The 17,963-nt window shown below is 37.9% G+C and overlaps 1 protein-coding gene across 3 annotated transcripts; it reads right to left on the reverse strand.

Moving 5' to 3' along the window:
- Positions 1 to 619: 619 nt before the first annotated feature.
- TYW3 (tRNA-yW synthesizing protein 3 homolog) lies at positions 620 to 17,900 on the reverse strand. 3 transcript variants are annotated; one of them, XM_047084305.1, is made up of 6 exons: positions 17,655 to 17,900; positions 14,811 to 14,891; positions 12,614 to 12,712; positions 12,312 to 12,383; positions 9,980 to 10,113; positions 620 to 1,178 (listed from the first exon to the last, which is right to left on the reverse strand). In XM_047084305.1, exons 1-6 carry the CDS (start codon positions 17,826 to 17,828, stop codon positions 965 to 967), a joined length of 774 nt encoding a protein of 257 aa, XP_046940261.1. In that variant the 5' UTR covers positions 17,829 to 17,900; the 3' UTR covers positions 620 to 964. The 3 variants fall into 3 exon arrangements, with proteins under 3 accessions (XP_046940261.1, XP_046940263.1, XP_046940262.1); XM_047084307.1 differs by lacking the exon at positions 14,811 to 14,891; XM_047084306.1 differs by lacking the exon at positions 12,312 to 12,383.
- Positions 17,901 to 17,963: the final 63 nt, after the last annotated feature.

Below are 17,963 nucleotides of genomic sequence, written 5' to 3' on the forward strand. Positions count from 1 at the left end.
TGACCAGGTTTAGTGGAAAACTAGGTCCCACCTGTGTCACAGAGACCGTGTGTCAGTGGCAAGCTCTGGGTTGTGAGAAATAATGAGAAACAGGGTTCAGGTATTTTGTCCTGAACAAAAAGCCTATCAGTTCTTTTCTCCACAAGGTCAAAAGAAAAGGAAGAACTTGTTACTGGACTCCATGGCAACAAGAAGCAGACTTATCCCCCTTTAAAAGCTGGAGATTTCAAAGTTAAAAAGAAGTAAAATGTGGAGATGACTTTTACTCAAGTATTCCTAATGTTAAGGTTCTTCAACTGAAAGAGTATTATAGTTGTGTTTTGCAGAAGTAGAAATTGAAACTTAAAAAAAAAAAAGAGTCATTTAAAAAGTCAATTTTGCTTTGTTTTTTAAAAGATTTTATTTTTTTTTAATTTTTTTTTCAACGTTTATTTATTTTTTGGGGGGACAGAGAGAGACAAAGCATGAACAGGGGAGGGGCAGAGAGAGAGGGAGACACAGAATCGGAAACAGGCTCCAGGCTCTGAGCCATCAGCCCAGAGCCTGATGCGGGGCTCGAACTCACGGACCGCGATATCGTGACCTGGCTGAAGTCGGACGCTTAACCGACTGCGCCACCCAGGCGCCCCATAAAAGATTTTATTTTTAAGTAATCTCTATGCCCAACGTGGGGCTCAGACCCATGACCCCACAATGGAGAATCCTATGCTCCTCTGCCTGAGCCAACCAGGTGCCCCAGTCAATTTTATTTTTGCAAGGAAATCTCTATGTGACTAAAACAGATGGTATTTAATAAGCAAATATTATACACAGCTATTTTTAAAAGTTAGGGATTTCTCTAAAATACAGAGAAAGAATAAATCTTGCTTTTCTGAGTGGCTCATATGCTCAAGAAACTAAAATACTCTTATAAAGAGCAGCTTTGGAATATCTATTAGAAACATTACACTACCAAGACCCAATCTTAGTAATCTTCAGGGAAGATAGTAACACTGATTCCTGGATCATCATCATTTTCAAGTTCTTTATCATTTTCTTCAATACATTTGCCACATGCTTCTGGGTTTCTTTTTTTCTGATGAGTATATGATGAATTATTTTTGTCTTTGATTTTCTCTTTGGGATGTGAGTTAGTAATAGTTTCTTTTTCCAAAGCATGTTGTAGGCAGTTGTAAAACCTATAAAGAAATAAATACTATTGTTATATCTATGTTCTGAAATAGCATGAATGAAATACATCTAGAACTTATAAGTTATATAAATTTTATGTTTTGTATTAACCTTAAAATATAAAATGAGTTAGGGAAATAATATGCTTCTTGCTTTTTGGTATGATCATTTAATTAGGAAATGTGTTTTCAGTTTTTTAAGAACACTCCTAAAAATTGGTTGGAATCACCTCTTGACAACTGGTATTCTACCTCAAATTCTATTCCACGTGTAGGAGTCAAACAAAGAAGGTAAAAACAGAACAGATACTATTTTCCTTTATAAAAAAATCACAAATGTAATAAAATCTCATTTTCGAAAATTTGGCAAATATATGAGGTTACAAATACAGATTACCTCTATATAACTACCTAGAAATAACTTGTCAATATTTTAATTCTTTCCAGTTTATTAATATATTCTAAATTAATGTACTTATGCATGCACCCATATATCTACTGTATTTTACAGAATTTTTATATATAAAATTTTACATTTTCTGTTATATATTTATTGAAAAATTTTTCTGTATCATCAAATAAACTACAGAATAACACTTTTTAATGATAGTATAACATTATGTCATCTAGATTGGCCTTAATTAATTTTCAAACTTTCCCTAATACAAACAACAGTGTGACAAACATTTTCAAAAATAACGTGACCTGAGTTTCTAGCTGTTTATTTAAGGCAGACCCCTAGAAATGTAATTACCTGGTTAAAGGGTATAAACGGTAAAGCTCTTGATAAATACTACTTGTTTTCCAGAATGGGTGTTCAAAAAAATATGCTTCTTTTTTCTTTTTAAATGTTTTCTAATGTTTATTTTTGAGAGAGAGAGACAGAGTGCGAGCTGGGGAGGGGCAGAGAGAGAGAGGGAGACACAGAATCTGAAGCAGGCTCCAGGCTCCGAGCTGCCAGCACAGAGCCCGACACGAGGCTTGAACTCACAGGACTGCAAGATTATGACCTGAGCTGACATTGGACACTTAACCAACTGAGCCACCAGGCACCCCCCCTGCCAAAATATGCTTCTAATAGCAATACTTGACAGACCACTTCACTCAAATATTGAATATTACCATTAAAAACATACTTTACTTTGATAGGTGACAACAATGTCCCATTATTTTTTGTTTGTTTGTTTGTTTTTCATCTGCTTATTAGCTATCTTAATTTTTTAAATATAAATTATTCTTTTCCTTTCCTCATTTTCCTACTTCCATGTTAGTGTTAACTTTGTGGTACAACAAACTGTTAGCTCCTTGAAAATTTTTCTTCATGTCTTTTCTTCTTCCGTGTTAGCACCTAATACAATGCTCTGCCTCACACAGTAGCCTTCCGCATATGTGGAAAGGCAGAGAGGTGGCATGGTGTGTTGCATGTGCTTCAGATGTGTTCCACTGGGAAAGCTAAGCCAGGCTAATTCCAACTTCACTGAGTTTCGATTTCCTCATTTATAAAAGTGGGTATTATCTCGTACCAAGCTAAGTTGTCAGGAGGTTACAGGTTATATATGTAAGTACCTAGCACAGTGCCTGGCACAAAGTAAATTCTCAATATGACTATTTTTACAGAATATAAACTCTATGAGATCAACGACCCCATCTATCTTGTTTTCTGTTAATATTCTTAAAATGTAGTGCGATGCTGACACACTTGGGAAAAATATGCCAATAAGTGAACAAATAATAAATGCTGAACAAAAAGGTGAATATGGATGTGTTATAGTAGGTCCCAAATTAGAGTAATCTGGAAGCTCAGAATTCCCTTGCCATTGTGGGGATCTCATCACACTTTACATTCTATTATAACGGCAAACTGTGACAGGGAATTTTGAGACCTATACGATAGATGGCTATTTGGACCAATTTTCTTCTATCTTAAATTCAACGAACAGGTTAAGTTCTACTTGCAAAGGCTCTAAACTGCCCTAAAAAACCCAAGATGTATTCACCTGTTTCCAAACATTCCACATAATTCTAATACATACCTAACATGAATGCTACATATCCTGTCCGTATTTCAAGTACTATGTACTTACCACTGTATACCTTGATACCCAACACCATGATTGGCAAGTAATAGGTACTCAATAGATATTTCTTCAATTAATAAATCAATCTCAAAGACGGAGGTATAGTACAAGGAAAAACAGTATAGTAGGAGGTACAGCAAAAGGCTTTGAAAAATAGTAACTGATGTATAATTTTTTAGACCCTGTCCTGTTCCATGGTAACAGTCTTTTAATTTAATGTACCCCTTATATCCTTACTTAACTGAAATCTGGTCCCCCCACAAAGACACCATCTGCTCTGCATTCCTCTCAAGTGGAGATGCTTATTCTTTCCATATCCTACCTAACACAGAGTTGAGGTGAAGTCAGAATTCAGCTGGCTCACCAACACTTCACCAGACGAAACTCCTTCATCTGCCCCTCACGCCAATCTACCGGTATTTTGTTCAGTCCCTTACATTCATGAAAACTTCTATACTTGGCATGATCTTTCTCTCCAGGTCTTACCATCATCTTGGGTGACTTCAATGGCTTGTTTTCTTCTCATCTTCCACACTGTCTATTTAGAATAGCTTAATAAAATGACCCTGTAGAATGATTCATTTTACATAAAACATAAATCCAAAAATTCATACCACAAAATGGTGTGAATCACCCTTATTTGATCATAAGAGGCTATCCATGATGTGCAAGTTCATTTTCTACCATTTCCCACCCAACTCTGAACTTTAGACTCAGGTAACCAAGTGGTTTTTTTTTTTTTTTGTGGATTATACTTCATTCCTAGAAAATTAAAGGAAGATTAAATTGCTCTTTTATGATCACAGAGAATTAATAGCTTGTGTAAAATATCTTGTCAATTACATAAAAAAAAAAGTAACTAAAGAGGAACAGGTGCCTTACTTTAATCTTCCATTAAAGAACCTCAGAATTCAAAGCCACATCCGTGGGGTACCAAAAAACAACTGGTGAAATGGAACAAAGGCCCTTTGTGCTGAAAGCCAAGAATAAATATTTCAAATACTTTTTCCTTTTCCTTTTTTAAGACAATTTTTAAAAAGTTCTTTGGGAAACTATCTCTCTCGATAAGTCAGAAATTTGTTTTGCAATTACATGCTCTGCCCTCGTATGATGCCCCTTTACACAGCATTCTACAGCCCAATTCTCAAAGTGCAATTTTCTCAGCTCTCACAGGCAACAAAAAGAGCTCAGGATATAAAAGGAAATGTATGCACAGGCAACAGTCTTCTCTACCCCCTAAGAAAATCAAAATGTCTTCAGTTTCTCTACTTCTGCAGTCAAGACTGTCATGCCACAGGGCAACTTGTACTTAGTTCTCTTCATGACAGAATTTTTCAGACCAGCCCTGGGAAAATGAATTCTTGTTTTTCAGGTCAGTTAGAGGACCACTTGCAATAAAGCGCTGATATTTCTCTGATTTCTTAAATAGGAACATAAAATTAATGAAAGCTGGACACAATTTCATACCTTTTAGGCTTCCATTATTCACAAATAACAAAGGTGGCTATTTTCATAAAAATGTATTTAGATTTTAACTGGATTAAACTCAAGCATTTTTATTTAAAAAACAGGCATGTGAACATTGCCTGTGCCAGGTGCTGGGAAAAGAAGTAAGAGACCCAGTTGTGCCCTCAGGGAGCTCAGGGTTTAAGGGACTGCAGAACTGGTAAGACACATTCAGCATGCCATGAAAAAAGACAGGACAAAGTTGGGGCACACTGGCAGTACTCTGCTTTGAGTGAGATCATGGAACGCTCCTTGGAAAAAAAAACCCAATGCCAGGGCTGAATAGTAAGAATGGACAGAAGTGGACTAGGTATGGGAAAGGAAAAAAAGGAGGGGAGGGAATATCCAGGGGGAACTATGCAAAAATAAAGTGTGTGTGTTCACTTTATATTATTTACTTCTTTTGACTGAAGTACCTAGGGAAACGTGCAAGTTATTTACTTGCTTTAATTCCATTTTAAAAATAAGACTAGCAACAGTAGGGAGTCTAAGACCTCTGTTATCCTTGCCTCTTCCTTCTCTCTACCCCCATTTCTAGTCTGTCTCCATGTTCAGTTTACACTCTGCACTATCGCTCCCATTCATCTTGCTATTTAGGGTCCTATTAACTTCTCACCAGGACTCTGTAGCAAGAGCCTACACCTGCTCGCCCTATCTGTAAGCCATCCTACACATCTTCCAGAATAATCATCTAAGGCTCTGAAGCCTTGTAAGTAGCACTGTTTATGGAAAAAGTCAGTTAATGAATTTAGCAAATATTTATTAACCACTATTGTCATGCCAGATATTCAGAAAATAAGAAATGGTCTTTGCCTTTGGGGAACACTTAACGTGTTAACTTTTAAGTTCTTTTATTGTCTGTTATTAATTCAATACACATGTATGGTTTTCCATTATGAGCTGGACACTATGTAAGGTTTTAGGATAAGGGTATTTAAAGTGCGCACGCGTGTGTGTGCGTGGAGGGGGGGGGGTTGGTGACAGGGAGAAGTCAGTCCTATTTCCAATGTGACCACATTGTAGTGGAAAAAAAGGACATACGTACAAGTAAATAATTGTAATTCAACACAGTTCACATTTCTGTTTTGCCCTGAGTGGTAATAATACTGATAAATTATAGTAAATAAATACTGGTAAATAATATTGGTAAATAATAACTGGTAAATGGTAAATAATGCTGGTAAACGAACGTGAACGAAGGCAATGGCTATGGGGTTGAGACTAGGATAAGAAAGATAATAAAGAAAGGCTGATAGAGTGAGTATTCTAGTTAGATATGTTCAAAAGCGTATTGTATATATAGGCTCAGGACTTGGGAGAAATTTGGAAGACCTACCATTTATATGGGGAAGTAGCTGAAGCAATGGGCCAAGGGCAGTGTGTTAGAGAATAGTAATACTTAACCACCAGGTAGATTAATAAGGGAAATCCAGAAGGAAGCTGAGAAGGAGCACCACAAACAGGAAGGAAAGGAGCAAAGTGATATAAGAGAATTTCTTGCCAATAGGTATATGAAGACATGTTCAATGTCACTAACATCAGGGTAATGCAAATCAAAACCACACAGACATCACCTCACACCTATCAGGATGGACATTATTAACACACACACACACACACACACACACACACACACACACACACACACACAACAAGTGTTGGCAAGGAAAGGAACCCTTGTGCATTGCTGGTGGGAATATAAGACAGTGCAGCTCCGGTGGAAAACGGCATAGCAATTCTTCAAAAAATTAAACCTGGAACTACCATATGATCCCACAATTCTACTTCTGGGTCTATACCCAAAAAAACTGAAAGTCGGGACTTGGATATTTGTACAAATATGTTGATAGCAGCATTATTCGCAATAGCTTAAAGGCAGAAAAATCCCAAACATCCACTGATGAATGAATGGATATATAAAATGTGGTATATAAATATATTGGAATATTACTTAGCCTTAAAAAGAAATGAAATTGTGATACCTGCTACAACATGGATACACTCTGAAGACAGTATACTAAGTGAAATAAGCCAGACATAAAAAGACAGATATTGTATGATTCCACTTATGTGAGGTACCTAGAAGAGTCAAATTCATAGTAATAGAAAATAGAATAGTGGTTACTAGGGGCTGGGATTCTAGGGAATGGGGATTTATTGTTTAATGGGTACAGAATTTCCGTTTAGGATGATGAAAAGGTTCTGAAGATGGATAGTGTTGATGGTAGTGGCTGAGTAACAATGTGAATGTACTTAATGCCATCGAAATGTACAGTTTAAATGGTCAATTTTATGTACATATATTTTACCATAAAAAAAGAAAAGTTAAAAAAAAAAAACAACCAACCATCGGATATAGATTCATTTACTTTTTCTCTCCAATTTGCTTTATCAACAGTATTATATGCCAATGTACTCAGCCCTTTTACTCTATATTTAGCATTTTCTTACTACACAGTTGGTGAAGAGAAGAACACGACTAACTTCATTGTACTCATAGCCAAATGTGGTTTCATCTGACCCAAGTCAGTCTTGATCTCTTATTAATAGATCCAAAGATAGCCTTCCTCTTGTAATTAGTAGTAAATAGATCTCCAAACTTGGTATTTTTTGCCTAGAAACCATTATGTATGAATGTATCTTACTCTTTCCACTAAGAAGTGGGCTGGGGAACTGTTTTACACAAACAAGACCTTTTTTATATTAAGAACATTTTACCTGTTAACTTTAATTTTCGCATTTCTAGATCATTTCTTATTGCTGAAATGTTACTCATTAGGATTTGACTTGTAAAAATTCTACTATAGTCATTTGAATTGTGAAACTTTGGTCCTACGACAAACCAATTTTAGTACTCTATCTGATTGCATGACTTATCACCTCCAGTGTTTATTATTTTTTCACTTTTCAACATCAGAAGGGTGACTTTTCTCTGCCTTTGGTTGGATGTACAGCTGTTCCCACAGGAACTCTCTAATTTGTTCCCCCTTTCTGAATTCACATGTAATCTTCTAATCAGTATCTTGAGACACTTTTTACCCTTCTGTAATTTTTCACTGATTTCATATGATGAGCATGGCTCTCTTGATAGCAGCATGCACACTATAATCTCAAAACATATTTCCGAGTCAATGGATTTAAAGTATAATTTGATTTTATAGTTGGTGAACGTGGCTCAATTAACTTCACCAGGTGTATAGTTAGTTGCTCTTGGGCTATATTTATAATCTTGTTGAAATTCAAGTAAGGAAACAGAGAAACTGATTTGTTACTTCCTATGTTTTAGCAAAGAGTCTCACTGGAATACGATCTAAGAAAAGTAGTAAACTTTTGGAATGGTACCAATAAGTACCTGCATGTAGTTCAAACTCTGTAGTCTGCTCAAGTGGCTGGGTGCTCTTCAGTACTTACTTGAAATTATCACTTCATTTAGAGTGTCTGCTCAAAGCCAGGTAACCCCTCTGCTTTTTTCAACCAGGGTTACACCAGAAAATTAAGCTCTAATGCCCTAAGACATCCACTGTACATAATGACTTAAGTTCTCTCCAACGTATCTAGGATGGAAGATGTATACCATTGTTGAGAGAAATGAGAAACAGTCACTTGAATAATTTTGTGAATTCTATGGTTCAAATGAGGAGCTCTGGTTGAGAAAGCCTGGATGGTGGTAGTGATGTGATTGTAGGTTTATTTTCTATATGTGTCCGTGAAGAAAGAAAAGCACTACTCTATCCTGAGAATCCATGACATGACATGGATAGGGCTGGTCATTTTACATATGCTATTTAATGTATACTAAAACTGTTTTTTAAGACAAGTATTTCTCCCAAGTTAGACACAAGAAAAATTAAGCCAAGCGAGTTGAGTAAATTGTGGTAGAACCTGGAATCAAACTCAGCTCTGCCTCTGGGTCCAAATTCTCTCTCTTTCCACCGTCCTACACTGCTACCATTGGCACCTGTAGCCTTAGCTTCTCCAAAGGGGGTGAGAAGGAAACTGTAGGTATAAAAGAATGTTACACAGGCAAGTTGAACAATAAGATTCCTTTGCATTTTAGTCAGGATTCTTTTAACTTTTTAAAAAATTTATTTATTTTGAGAGAAAGAGAGAGAGAGAGAGAGAGAGAGAGAGAGAGGGAGAGGGAGAATAAGGGGAGAGGGGAAGAGAGAGAATCCCAAGCAGGCTCTGAGGTGTCAGTGCAGAGACTGATGTGGGGCTGTAACACACGAACCGTGACATCATGACTTGAGCAGAAGTCAGACACTTAACTGACTAAGCCACACAAGTGCCCCTGCAGTCAGGATTCTGAGGGTGATAACAGAGAATGGCTTAGCAGAGAGACACATTAGAAGCATGCTACTATGAGACCAGCTAACAAGGCTATATTGCAATGGTCTTGAATAAGGAAAGTGACAGTACAGATGGGGAGAGAAGAATGACTTAAGAATTACTTGGGCAAGGATTGACCGGTTGTGAGGTAACCAAGGAGAAGAGAAAAAGGAAATTCCAAACGACAAGAAGTTGACCATCACTCATGAATAACTCAGAAGTATACATCTTGCTGATGGTAGTTCAGTGGCATTACCTTCATATAAGAAAAGCAGCATCATAGTCACTGCTTTATGTCAAAAACTCGGTTTTTAGGAAAAAGTTGAGAAGAAAGTAATGTAAGAGTTTTACTTACCAGGAGGTAAAGTTTAAGAAGAAGAAAAGTATAACGATGTGAATTGATAGCCATAATCCTTCCCACTGGAACAATTATGGCAATTCTAGATTTAATCCCTAAGAACCAGCCAAATATGTAAAATATTTATCAGACTAAAATTAACCAGATTGCTTTCCTCAAAAGGAGATTGTAGGTGATCTCCAGTAGAACACATCCAGGGGGCAGTGTGTACCTCTTCCCTGGCTGCCTTCAAGTTGATCAGTTATGGTCCCTGTCGCTGTTGGGCTCTCTTACCTGAGTGATTATGCTTCTCACCTTTATGCATGTTGCTGGCAGTCATGTCCCACTGCCCTCCATGGAGCCTCCCCTTTATGCTCTATTTAGTATCCATTACAGTCTGGGCTACTCTCATCTATTACTTTGATCATTTTTTTTATTATCTGTGATAAGGCTACAAATAGAAAAGTAGTTGGGAGTATAAACTGAAGATGGTATGTATCAATGTTTTCAAAGATGACCTAGATATATAAGAGTAACATGGAACTATCCAATTAATATACCTTTCAATTCTCTTCTTGTTTTCCTCCATTTTTTGATTTGCTATCTTTAACAGGAAGTCGATATATTCCTCAGTCACCATCAGTTTTCCTTTATGGCTTAATGGAACTTCTAAGCCATGCGTGCTCCGGATAGCCTACAAGGACAAACAATTTAGATACAATGATTTATGTACTAGAGACACTGAAGATAACTAAAGAAAAGTCCCAGTCAGGGCAGTGTTTAAAGATAGTTGGGTTCCATTACAGGATTTAAGTTTATGCTTTAATATACTTTAGCTAAACACAATTGAATGAAAGGAGATTAAATAGATTTTCCCAACACATAAAGTTATTTCTGAAGAAAGTCATTCTACACATTGTTTTTCAGAAAAGCAGATAATATCCAAGAATCCAATCACTTTAACAGTTTCAGTCTCACTAAAGCTTAGTAAGACTTAATGCCCTATTTAAAGAAAAGAAATTAATGAAATCTCAACAGCAGCTTCAAGGGAAAATCAAAATGGACTGGATGTGGAAGAGCCTCTTAGTGCTGCTTGAGCAGAGTGTGGTTATAAGAAAAAAACAAGCCTGTCCTATCTCACAAAGTGGCTGCTTTTTCCAGGCTTGAGGGTTGCCAATCTTAGCAAACCTGTTGATGAAATAGTCAGCATGTGCCAAGTAAATCCAAACAATGGAAATAGGTTAAGAACAGCAGCAAAAACTATTATGAGAAATAAAAATTCTCTCAATAGACTTTTACAAAAGAGCATCTACGATGTTTCATGTGCTATGACAGGAGAGACACATGCACGTATGTGTGCAATATGCCCATGTGTGTACATATACCCATACACACGATGCTAAGGAAATATAGAAGAGGAGCAACTAATTGAGTCTGAGGCCTCGGCTTCATGGGAAAGGTAGCATTTGAGTTGGGATTTTGAAGGATAAATGCAATTTCACCACACATAAAAATGGAGGCAAGGGGTATTCCAGCAAGCTATAGTCATGGAGACATGAAAGAGCATGATACATTTGGGAAACAACAGATAGTTTTCTATCTGGCTGGAACAGAAGTATGCTAGCAGAAGATGAGCATAAAGAAGATCGATGGAAAACAGTTTGGGTAAAGCCTTGAATACCAGGGGAAATATATGGAGACCCTGACTTTTTAAAAAGGGGGATTCTGATAGTAATGGCTCAGGGTGATTGACGGAGAAGATGGATAGCAGGAAGACCAGTCAGGAGACTGAGGTGTGGGACCATGAGGACTTATGTAGGGGCAGTAACAAGGGGCTTGAACAGGTGGGGTCGGGTGTAAGAAATTAGACGTGGATGTGATAGGACTTGTAATTAATTGAATATGGAAGACAAAGGAAAGGAAAGTGAAAGAACAACTCTGTTCTTGCTTGGGCTACCAGATGCAGTGTAGGGGAAGGAGACAGGGTGGGACACAAACCAGTACTGTGGACTCTGACTATTTAGTCATGCTTTTTTTTATAGATGTCTTCTTTTGTACGCCATCTCTATTTGCAGAATGGGCAATTTGTTAAAATCGAAAAATAGGAAAGTCTAGGGAGCTAGAATGGAGGAAAACCTGAAATAGTTCAAAAGCAAAGAATGCATGCCATTCCAAATAGTAAATGCTACAGGAAACAGAGCAAAATCGCTAGGAATTGGCTTGGCCAGGAAAAGGACTCAGAGGCTGGGGGCATAGAAAGGTCTTTAAAGATCATCTAGTCCGGGGTTGGTAAACTTTTTCTATAAAAGGATAGATGGTATATATTTCTGACTTTGTGGCCATAAAATATCTGTCATTACTACTCAGTTTTACCACTGTAACACAAAAGCAACTTTAGACAAAAACTTATCAAGTGGGAGTAGTGGGATCTGACCTCCTGTGGACTGGACTTGGTCCCAGGGCAGTAGTTTGCTGGACCCATAATATGGCTAAGAAAATTCAGATCCTAAGGGATTAAGGAGCTTGCCCAAGCTAATACAGAACAGCTGTGGTGCCACCAATACCCATGTAGACCCTCTTTATAGACCCTCTGCCTATGAGTCTTTCCACTATATCATAGTACTTATTAAATTGAGCCTTGACTATGGTGAGGAGGGCACAGAGAATCTGGTTGAAAATAAATAGAGGAAGATAGTATAGGATCTCAGATGCAAATCTAAGAACTCTGGACTCTGCTCTGTAGCAAAGAGTAAGGTACTGAAGCTTTCTGGGCAAGGGCATGGCAAGAAGATTTGAGTAAGGAGAGACTAAAGGCTAGAATCTAATGAGGTTATTCTATAATCTGAGTCACTTTGTGCCCAAAGAATTGCTTTTTGCCAAAAGTTATCTTACCAACATAGTCTTTCCTCTCTTTCCCACAGTTATGCCAGAGTTCCTGAAACCAGAATCTATTGCCACTGAATGCTGTAAGAAAAGAAATTGTTTAAATTCCGATAATCTGGCTAATCAGATAAACTCTGATTATTTAGCTCTACATAAACTGAAGAAACATATATAACCCCAAATCTATAATTAAATTTAAAAACTAGTTAATTAAACTAACATTGCGTTGCGGGTTTTTTTTGGTAGATTTAAATTTTAAAATTAAATCTACCCACATACCTATTAATTCAAGTATAATCATAAAAATTTACCAGAATCTGTGCATCCTGTAACTGTCGACACTGCACATGAAGAATAAGTGGTTCAAATTTCAAAATGGCATCACCATTTGCTTTCTTCAGAGCTACAATCTAAATAAATGAAAAATGTTAGCAATAGGACACAAAAATATGATTCTGTTCTTTGGTGACCCTTTATCATATGCAACTTCAGTTTTTCCCAGACACATTCAGACTCATCCAGCAACCTTTTTCTGCAATAACTTTTTACTCTGCTTTTTTGGTCCTCCATCTCCAAAAACTGATTAATCTGCTTATTATTTTAAAAGACCTGATTTCTGGGGCACTTGGGTGGGTCAGTTGGTTAAGCATCTGACTTTGGCTCAGGTCATGATCTTGCAGTTTGTGGGTTCGAGCCCTGTGTTGGGCTCTGTGCTGACAGCTCAGAGCCCAGAGACTGCTTTGGATTCTGTGTTTCTCCCTCTCTCTCTGCCCCTCCCCAACTTGTGTTCTGTCTCTCTCTAAACAAATAAACATTAAAAAAAATTTTTTTAATAAAAAATAAAAGACCTGATTTCTAATTCTCCCATAAACATTTTGTGTCATTCTTTCCAACCATCACTTGGACTGTAAACTACTATTCTATTTAATTCCATAACAGATTTTCATTAAGGAATAAGTTATGAATGTGCTCTTTAAATGCTTTGTTGTGAGACTGACATTTGAGACACATGTATGTCTGAACTAGAATTTATACAAGGCAGTTGTTATTTCTGTCCATCCAGTATCCCTGGGCAGTATCCTCTCTTCTTCATCCCATTTGATTCCAGTGGGACTGTCAATCATGATTCTAACACTATGACTGCTGCTATCATAATATCAGAGATGCCGAGTGCCCAGGACTGATCAAGGATAGCATTTCATTCTATTGGCAAAAATACCTGATCTGAGGGGCGAACATGCCCAAGCAAGGGGAGTCAGACTCCTCTGGGAATGACACCTGGATATTAGCAAGAGTCTTTTTCTGCACGGCGTGCCGGCAGCTAACTTTCCCGCAAAAGCTTATCTGCAGCAAAAAAGAATAAGGGTAGATATGCAGAAAGAACCAGGACCCAAAGAAGGAGATGGAGACTGAGTGAGCACCCTGAAGACAACATATGAGAATATAAACACATAAGGTAAAGTACCTAATAGAAACTTACATGAACTTCATCTAAACATTTTAATTTAGGAAACTAACTCAGCACAGATGGGAAGATTTTCCAGAAGCAATCCAGATAAGTAATGTATAATTTATTTTTTTTAATGTCTGTTTATTGTTGAGACAGAGACAGAACATGAGCAGGGGAGCATAGATAGAGAGGGAGACACAGAATCTGAAGCAGGTTCTAGGCTCTGAGCTGTCAGCACAGAGCATGACATGGGGCTCAAATGCATGAACTGCGCGATCATGACCTGAGCTGAAGTCAGATGCTCAATCAACGGAGCCATCCAGGCACTCCAGTAATGTATAATTTATTTATATCAGTATGCTGGTAATATACAGATAGTGTTAATCCCTTTCACTCAGCTCTTTTCTCCTATAATTTGTTCCATGTTACAAAGTCATCAAATGGTAGAACTGATATTCCTGTATTTTTGATCTATGTGTCCAATATCCATAAACTCTCTATGTCCAAGAGGAATGCATACATAATTATATACATGTATATGAGTAATGCATACATATATGTATATGTATATATATGTATATACAAGTAATGCATATGTATGTATGTGTGTATATATACGTATATGTGTGTGTGTGTGTGTGTGTGTGTGTGTATATATACACACACACACACACGTATACATACTTTTATCTCTACAAATCAAAAAGCCACTGTAATGAATTCTCTTCAGGCTCTCTCATCTTCAGTCATTATGACTGTGTACATAAATCTACCTCTAGTGTTCTATGTTCTTTATTTGATGTGACTGTGAATTAAAAGTTTATTTCTAGGGGCGCCTGGATAGCTCGGTTGGTTGAGCATCAGACCCTTGATTTCGGCTCAGGTCATGATCCCAGGGCCGTGGGCTCAAGCCCCAGGTCAGACTCAACGCTAAGTGTGGAGCCTGCCTGTGATTCTCTCTCTCTCCCTCTGCCCTTCTCCCCTGCTTGTGTGTTCTCTCTGTAAATAAATAAATAAATTTTAAAAGTTTATATATAAATTTATATATAAAAACTTACCACATCATCTTTTACACAAGGTTTGTGTGTGACCAGTAGCCAGCAACAGTTTTGCTTTTGAACCTCAAAACCATTTATATTCTAAAATAAAAAAATAATAAACATAATTTAATTCTATCATATTTATAAAAACAACAAATACAATGCATAGCATAATTCTAAGCTTTCTTAGGTGAATAATCCCAAGTGGTAATTTTAAGTATTACTGAGAACAATTCAATAGGCTTTGGGTAAAGTTAACCCAAAACAAAAATGAAACCAAATTAGCTGAGATAGAAAGAAAATAAATTGTTTATCATAAAAACTTAATATTTTCTGAAATATGGTCATGATTTTGTCAGGAGAAAAGGGATTATTCTAAGAGGTTGTACACTAGCAGCCCTGAGTTGTACTCTAGTCTAGCTGTTTTATTTGACTTGTACAATATTAAAAAAACAAATAACAAAAAAACAACTTGAACTCCTTTTGTTAAGAAAGCACTGTACCAATCCCACACAGGGCTTACTACTTTTTACTGACACCTCAGCTGTTCATACCCTTATGTCTCTAGCCTCTAGAGGCATATATTTGTAACATGTGGATTAGACTTTATACGTAGTCCCAAAGGGCAGAGCTAGGACTGCAAGGTCAAAGTTTAAAGAAGGCAAATACCTAAACATCAGATTTTTTTGTTTGTTTGTTTATTAACTGGGGAATGTTTATTTTTTTTTTTTTAAATTTTTTTTTTCAACGTTTATTTATTTTTGGGACAGAGAGAGACAGAGCATGAACAGGGGAGGGGCAGAGAGAGAGGGAGACACAGAATCAGAAACAGGCTCCAGGCTCTGAGCCATCAGCCCAGAGCCTGACGCGGGGCTCGAACTCACGGACCGCGAGATCGTGACCTGGCTGAAGTCGGACGCTTAACCGACTGCGCCACCCAGGCGCCTCTGGGGAATGTTTATTTTTAAAGTTCATTAGATTCTTTGGGTATAAACAGATCCTACCCTCTTGGAAAGAGAATGCAGTAAACCACAAGTACTTGTAAATCACTATACTTCTACAAAGTAACTATTTTTACAATGGGTACACAGGAGACTTGACTATCTGGCTTTGAAAAGCGGAAAAGCTCTGCTTGTCCTGAATAACTGGTTTGCTTTCATTGAGTGACATTTATCTGATCTTATGCTGGCTGCTGTAAATCTTAAGAGTCAAATGTGTGGCCCACCTCTAGAAAATTTATAGAATATGGGGGCATGTTTGGTAACTAATGCCATTTCTAGCTTCATCTTATCTATACTCCCTTCACCTTCATTTCCCCACTTTTTATTTTTCTTCCTCTACTGCTTTTCTGTAATTCAATGCAATTCCTTCCTGAAATAAGGCTAAGTGAAAATAAATAATCTACATAGAATGAAAAGAGGTTCTGAAAAAATCCTAAGGCAGTTCAGGAGAAGCAGTCATTACTTACAAGTGGGTGTGTATGCTTGTGTTCAGATGGGAGAGGGGAGTTTTTGGAGTCACATCTCAAACACACAGAGATGGGGGAAAACATTTCAGGAAAAACAAACATGAAAAAGGCAAAGGCTGGTAAATCTGAGAAAGGACAGTTCAGTTTTAGTAAACAGATAAACATGAAGAGAAGTAGCAGAAAATAAGGGAGCAGCAGAAGGGTTGAAAGGTATACTAGGGTAGGGGTTCGGATTTTCTGATGGTGAAAAATGTGTAATAAAAGATTTTAGCATAGATGAGTGACATACACAGAGTTGTCTTTAGGAAAGTAAATCTGTTAACAGTACGTAACGTAGTTTGGGGTCTAAGGTAGTCGATCAGTGACCTGTTAGAAAAACACTGCAGAAATTCAGGTAAAACAGTGTAGTAGAAATGGTGGAAGAGAGTAAGCCCAGCTAGAGTGCCACTGTTCAGGAGGCAATGGAGGCAATATAAAAATATACAGGCCCTCCTAACCTGGGAGATCAGCAAATTATCAGTGAATGAGGGATCTAAAGAATGAGCTTATGAATGTGCTGTCTTTCGTGCTCTGAATTTAGTCCTAACGCTAAAATTAACATGGAGCTAACTTTTACGGTGCACTTAACATGGGACAGACATGATGCTAACTAAACATTTCAAATTATCCTATTTCTTTTACACAGAATCCCTATGAAGCAAATACTCTATTATTCTCAGTTCATGGAACAGGGAGGGGCTGAGTTTAGGTAATCTTCTAAAGTCACAAAGCCAATAAGTCCCATGACTGGTTTAAAATCTAAGCAGTTATCACTCCAAAGCCTGTGGGCTTGACCACTATCTCAGACTACACCATACCAAATATTCTATTGTACTCGGCTTAACGTAAAAATTCCCAGAGCTGTAATAAGGGATTTGGCCACCAGGAGGCAGTAAACTCCTTAACCCTGGAGACGTTCTATAAAGTAGTTAACAATGATTTGATAGGGCGATTGAAGAGAAAAGGAGCCTCGCCCAGCTGGAAAAGTCTTTAAATTCCCCCTAATATTCAGAATCAAATTCTCTAACCTTTGCAACTCAAGATCATTCCCAGGCCACCAGTTTCCTCATCCCTTGGGGCCTCGTTAGAAATGCATAATATCAGCCCAACCCAAGAATTACTGAATCAGAATCTGTATTCTAAAAAAGCTCCCAATGATTAATAGACACATTAACGTGTTAGAAGCAATGGTTTAATTCAACCTGTAAGTTTCATAAAGAAGCCGAGACTACCCATCAGAAGGACAAACACAGGCTGGACTGGGGTGTTCGGACTGGGGTGTCGTTCAGGTGGGCACAGGACTCTGGTGTTGCACACCACAGAGTGGGCACTGAAAGGACAAAAAACGGCCTCACCCCATCTAGGAGGATGATGCGCCCAGCGCAGGAACTCGTGGTGAAGTACTGTTCTCGCCCATTCAGGAGCTGCACAAGTTCTACCACATCCTCATCCACACTGCCCTTTCGGCTGAGGTCGGCTTTGCTCAGACCCTGTGCTTTCCATCTCTTGAACTCTGCGTTACGATCCATGTGAGGAAGGATTTAGAGTCTATACTTTGACGTTAAGTCTCGCCTTTCCCTGGGGGAAGCCATATTGTAGCGGGTGGTGGCCGGAAAGGCCCAAACTTCCTCTTCGTTCCGAGCTCGGGAGCTGGTTGCGCCCTC

Source organism: Lynx rufus, unplaced genomic scaffold (assembly GCF_022079265.1).
Source record: "Lynx rufus isolate CCGP_SWC_20201006 ecotype Redwood Valley unplaced genomic scaffold, mLynRuf1.p SCAF_2, whole genome shotgun sequence".
NCBI classification, from domain to species: Eukaryota; Metazoa; Chordata; class Mammalia; order Carnivora; family Felidae; genus Lynx; species Lynx rufus.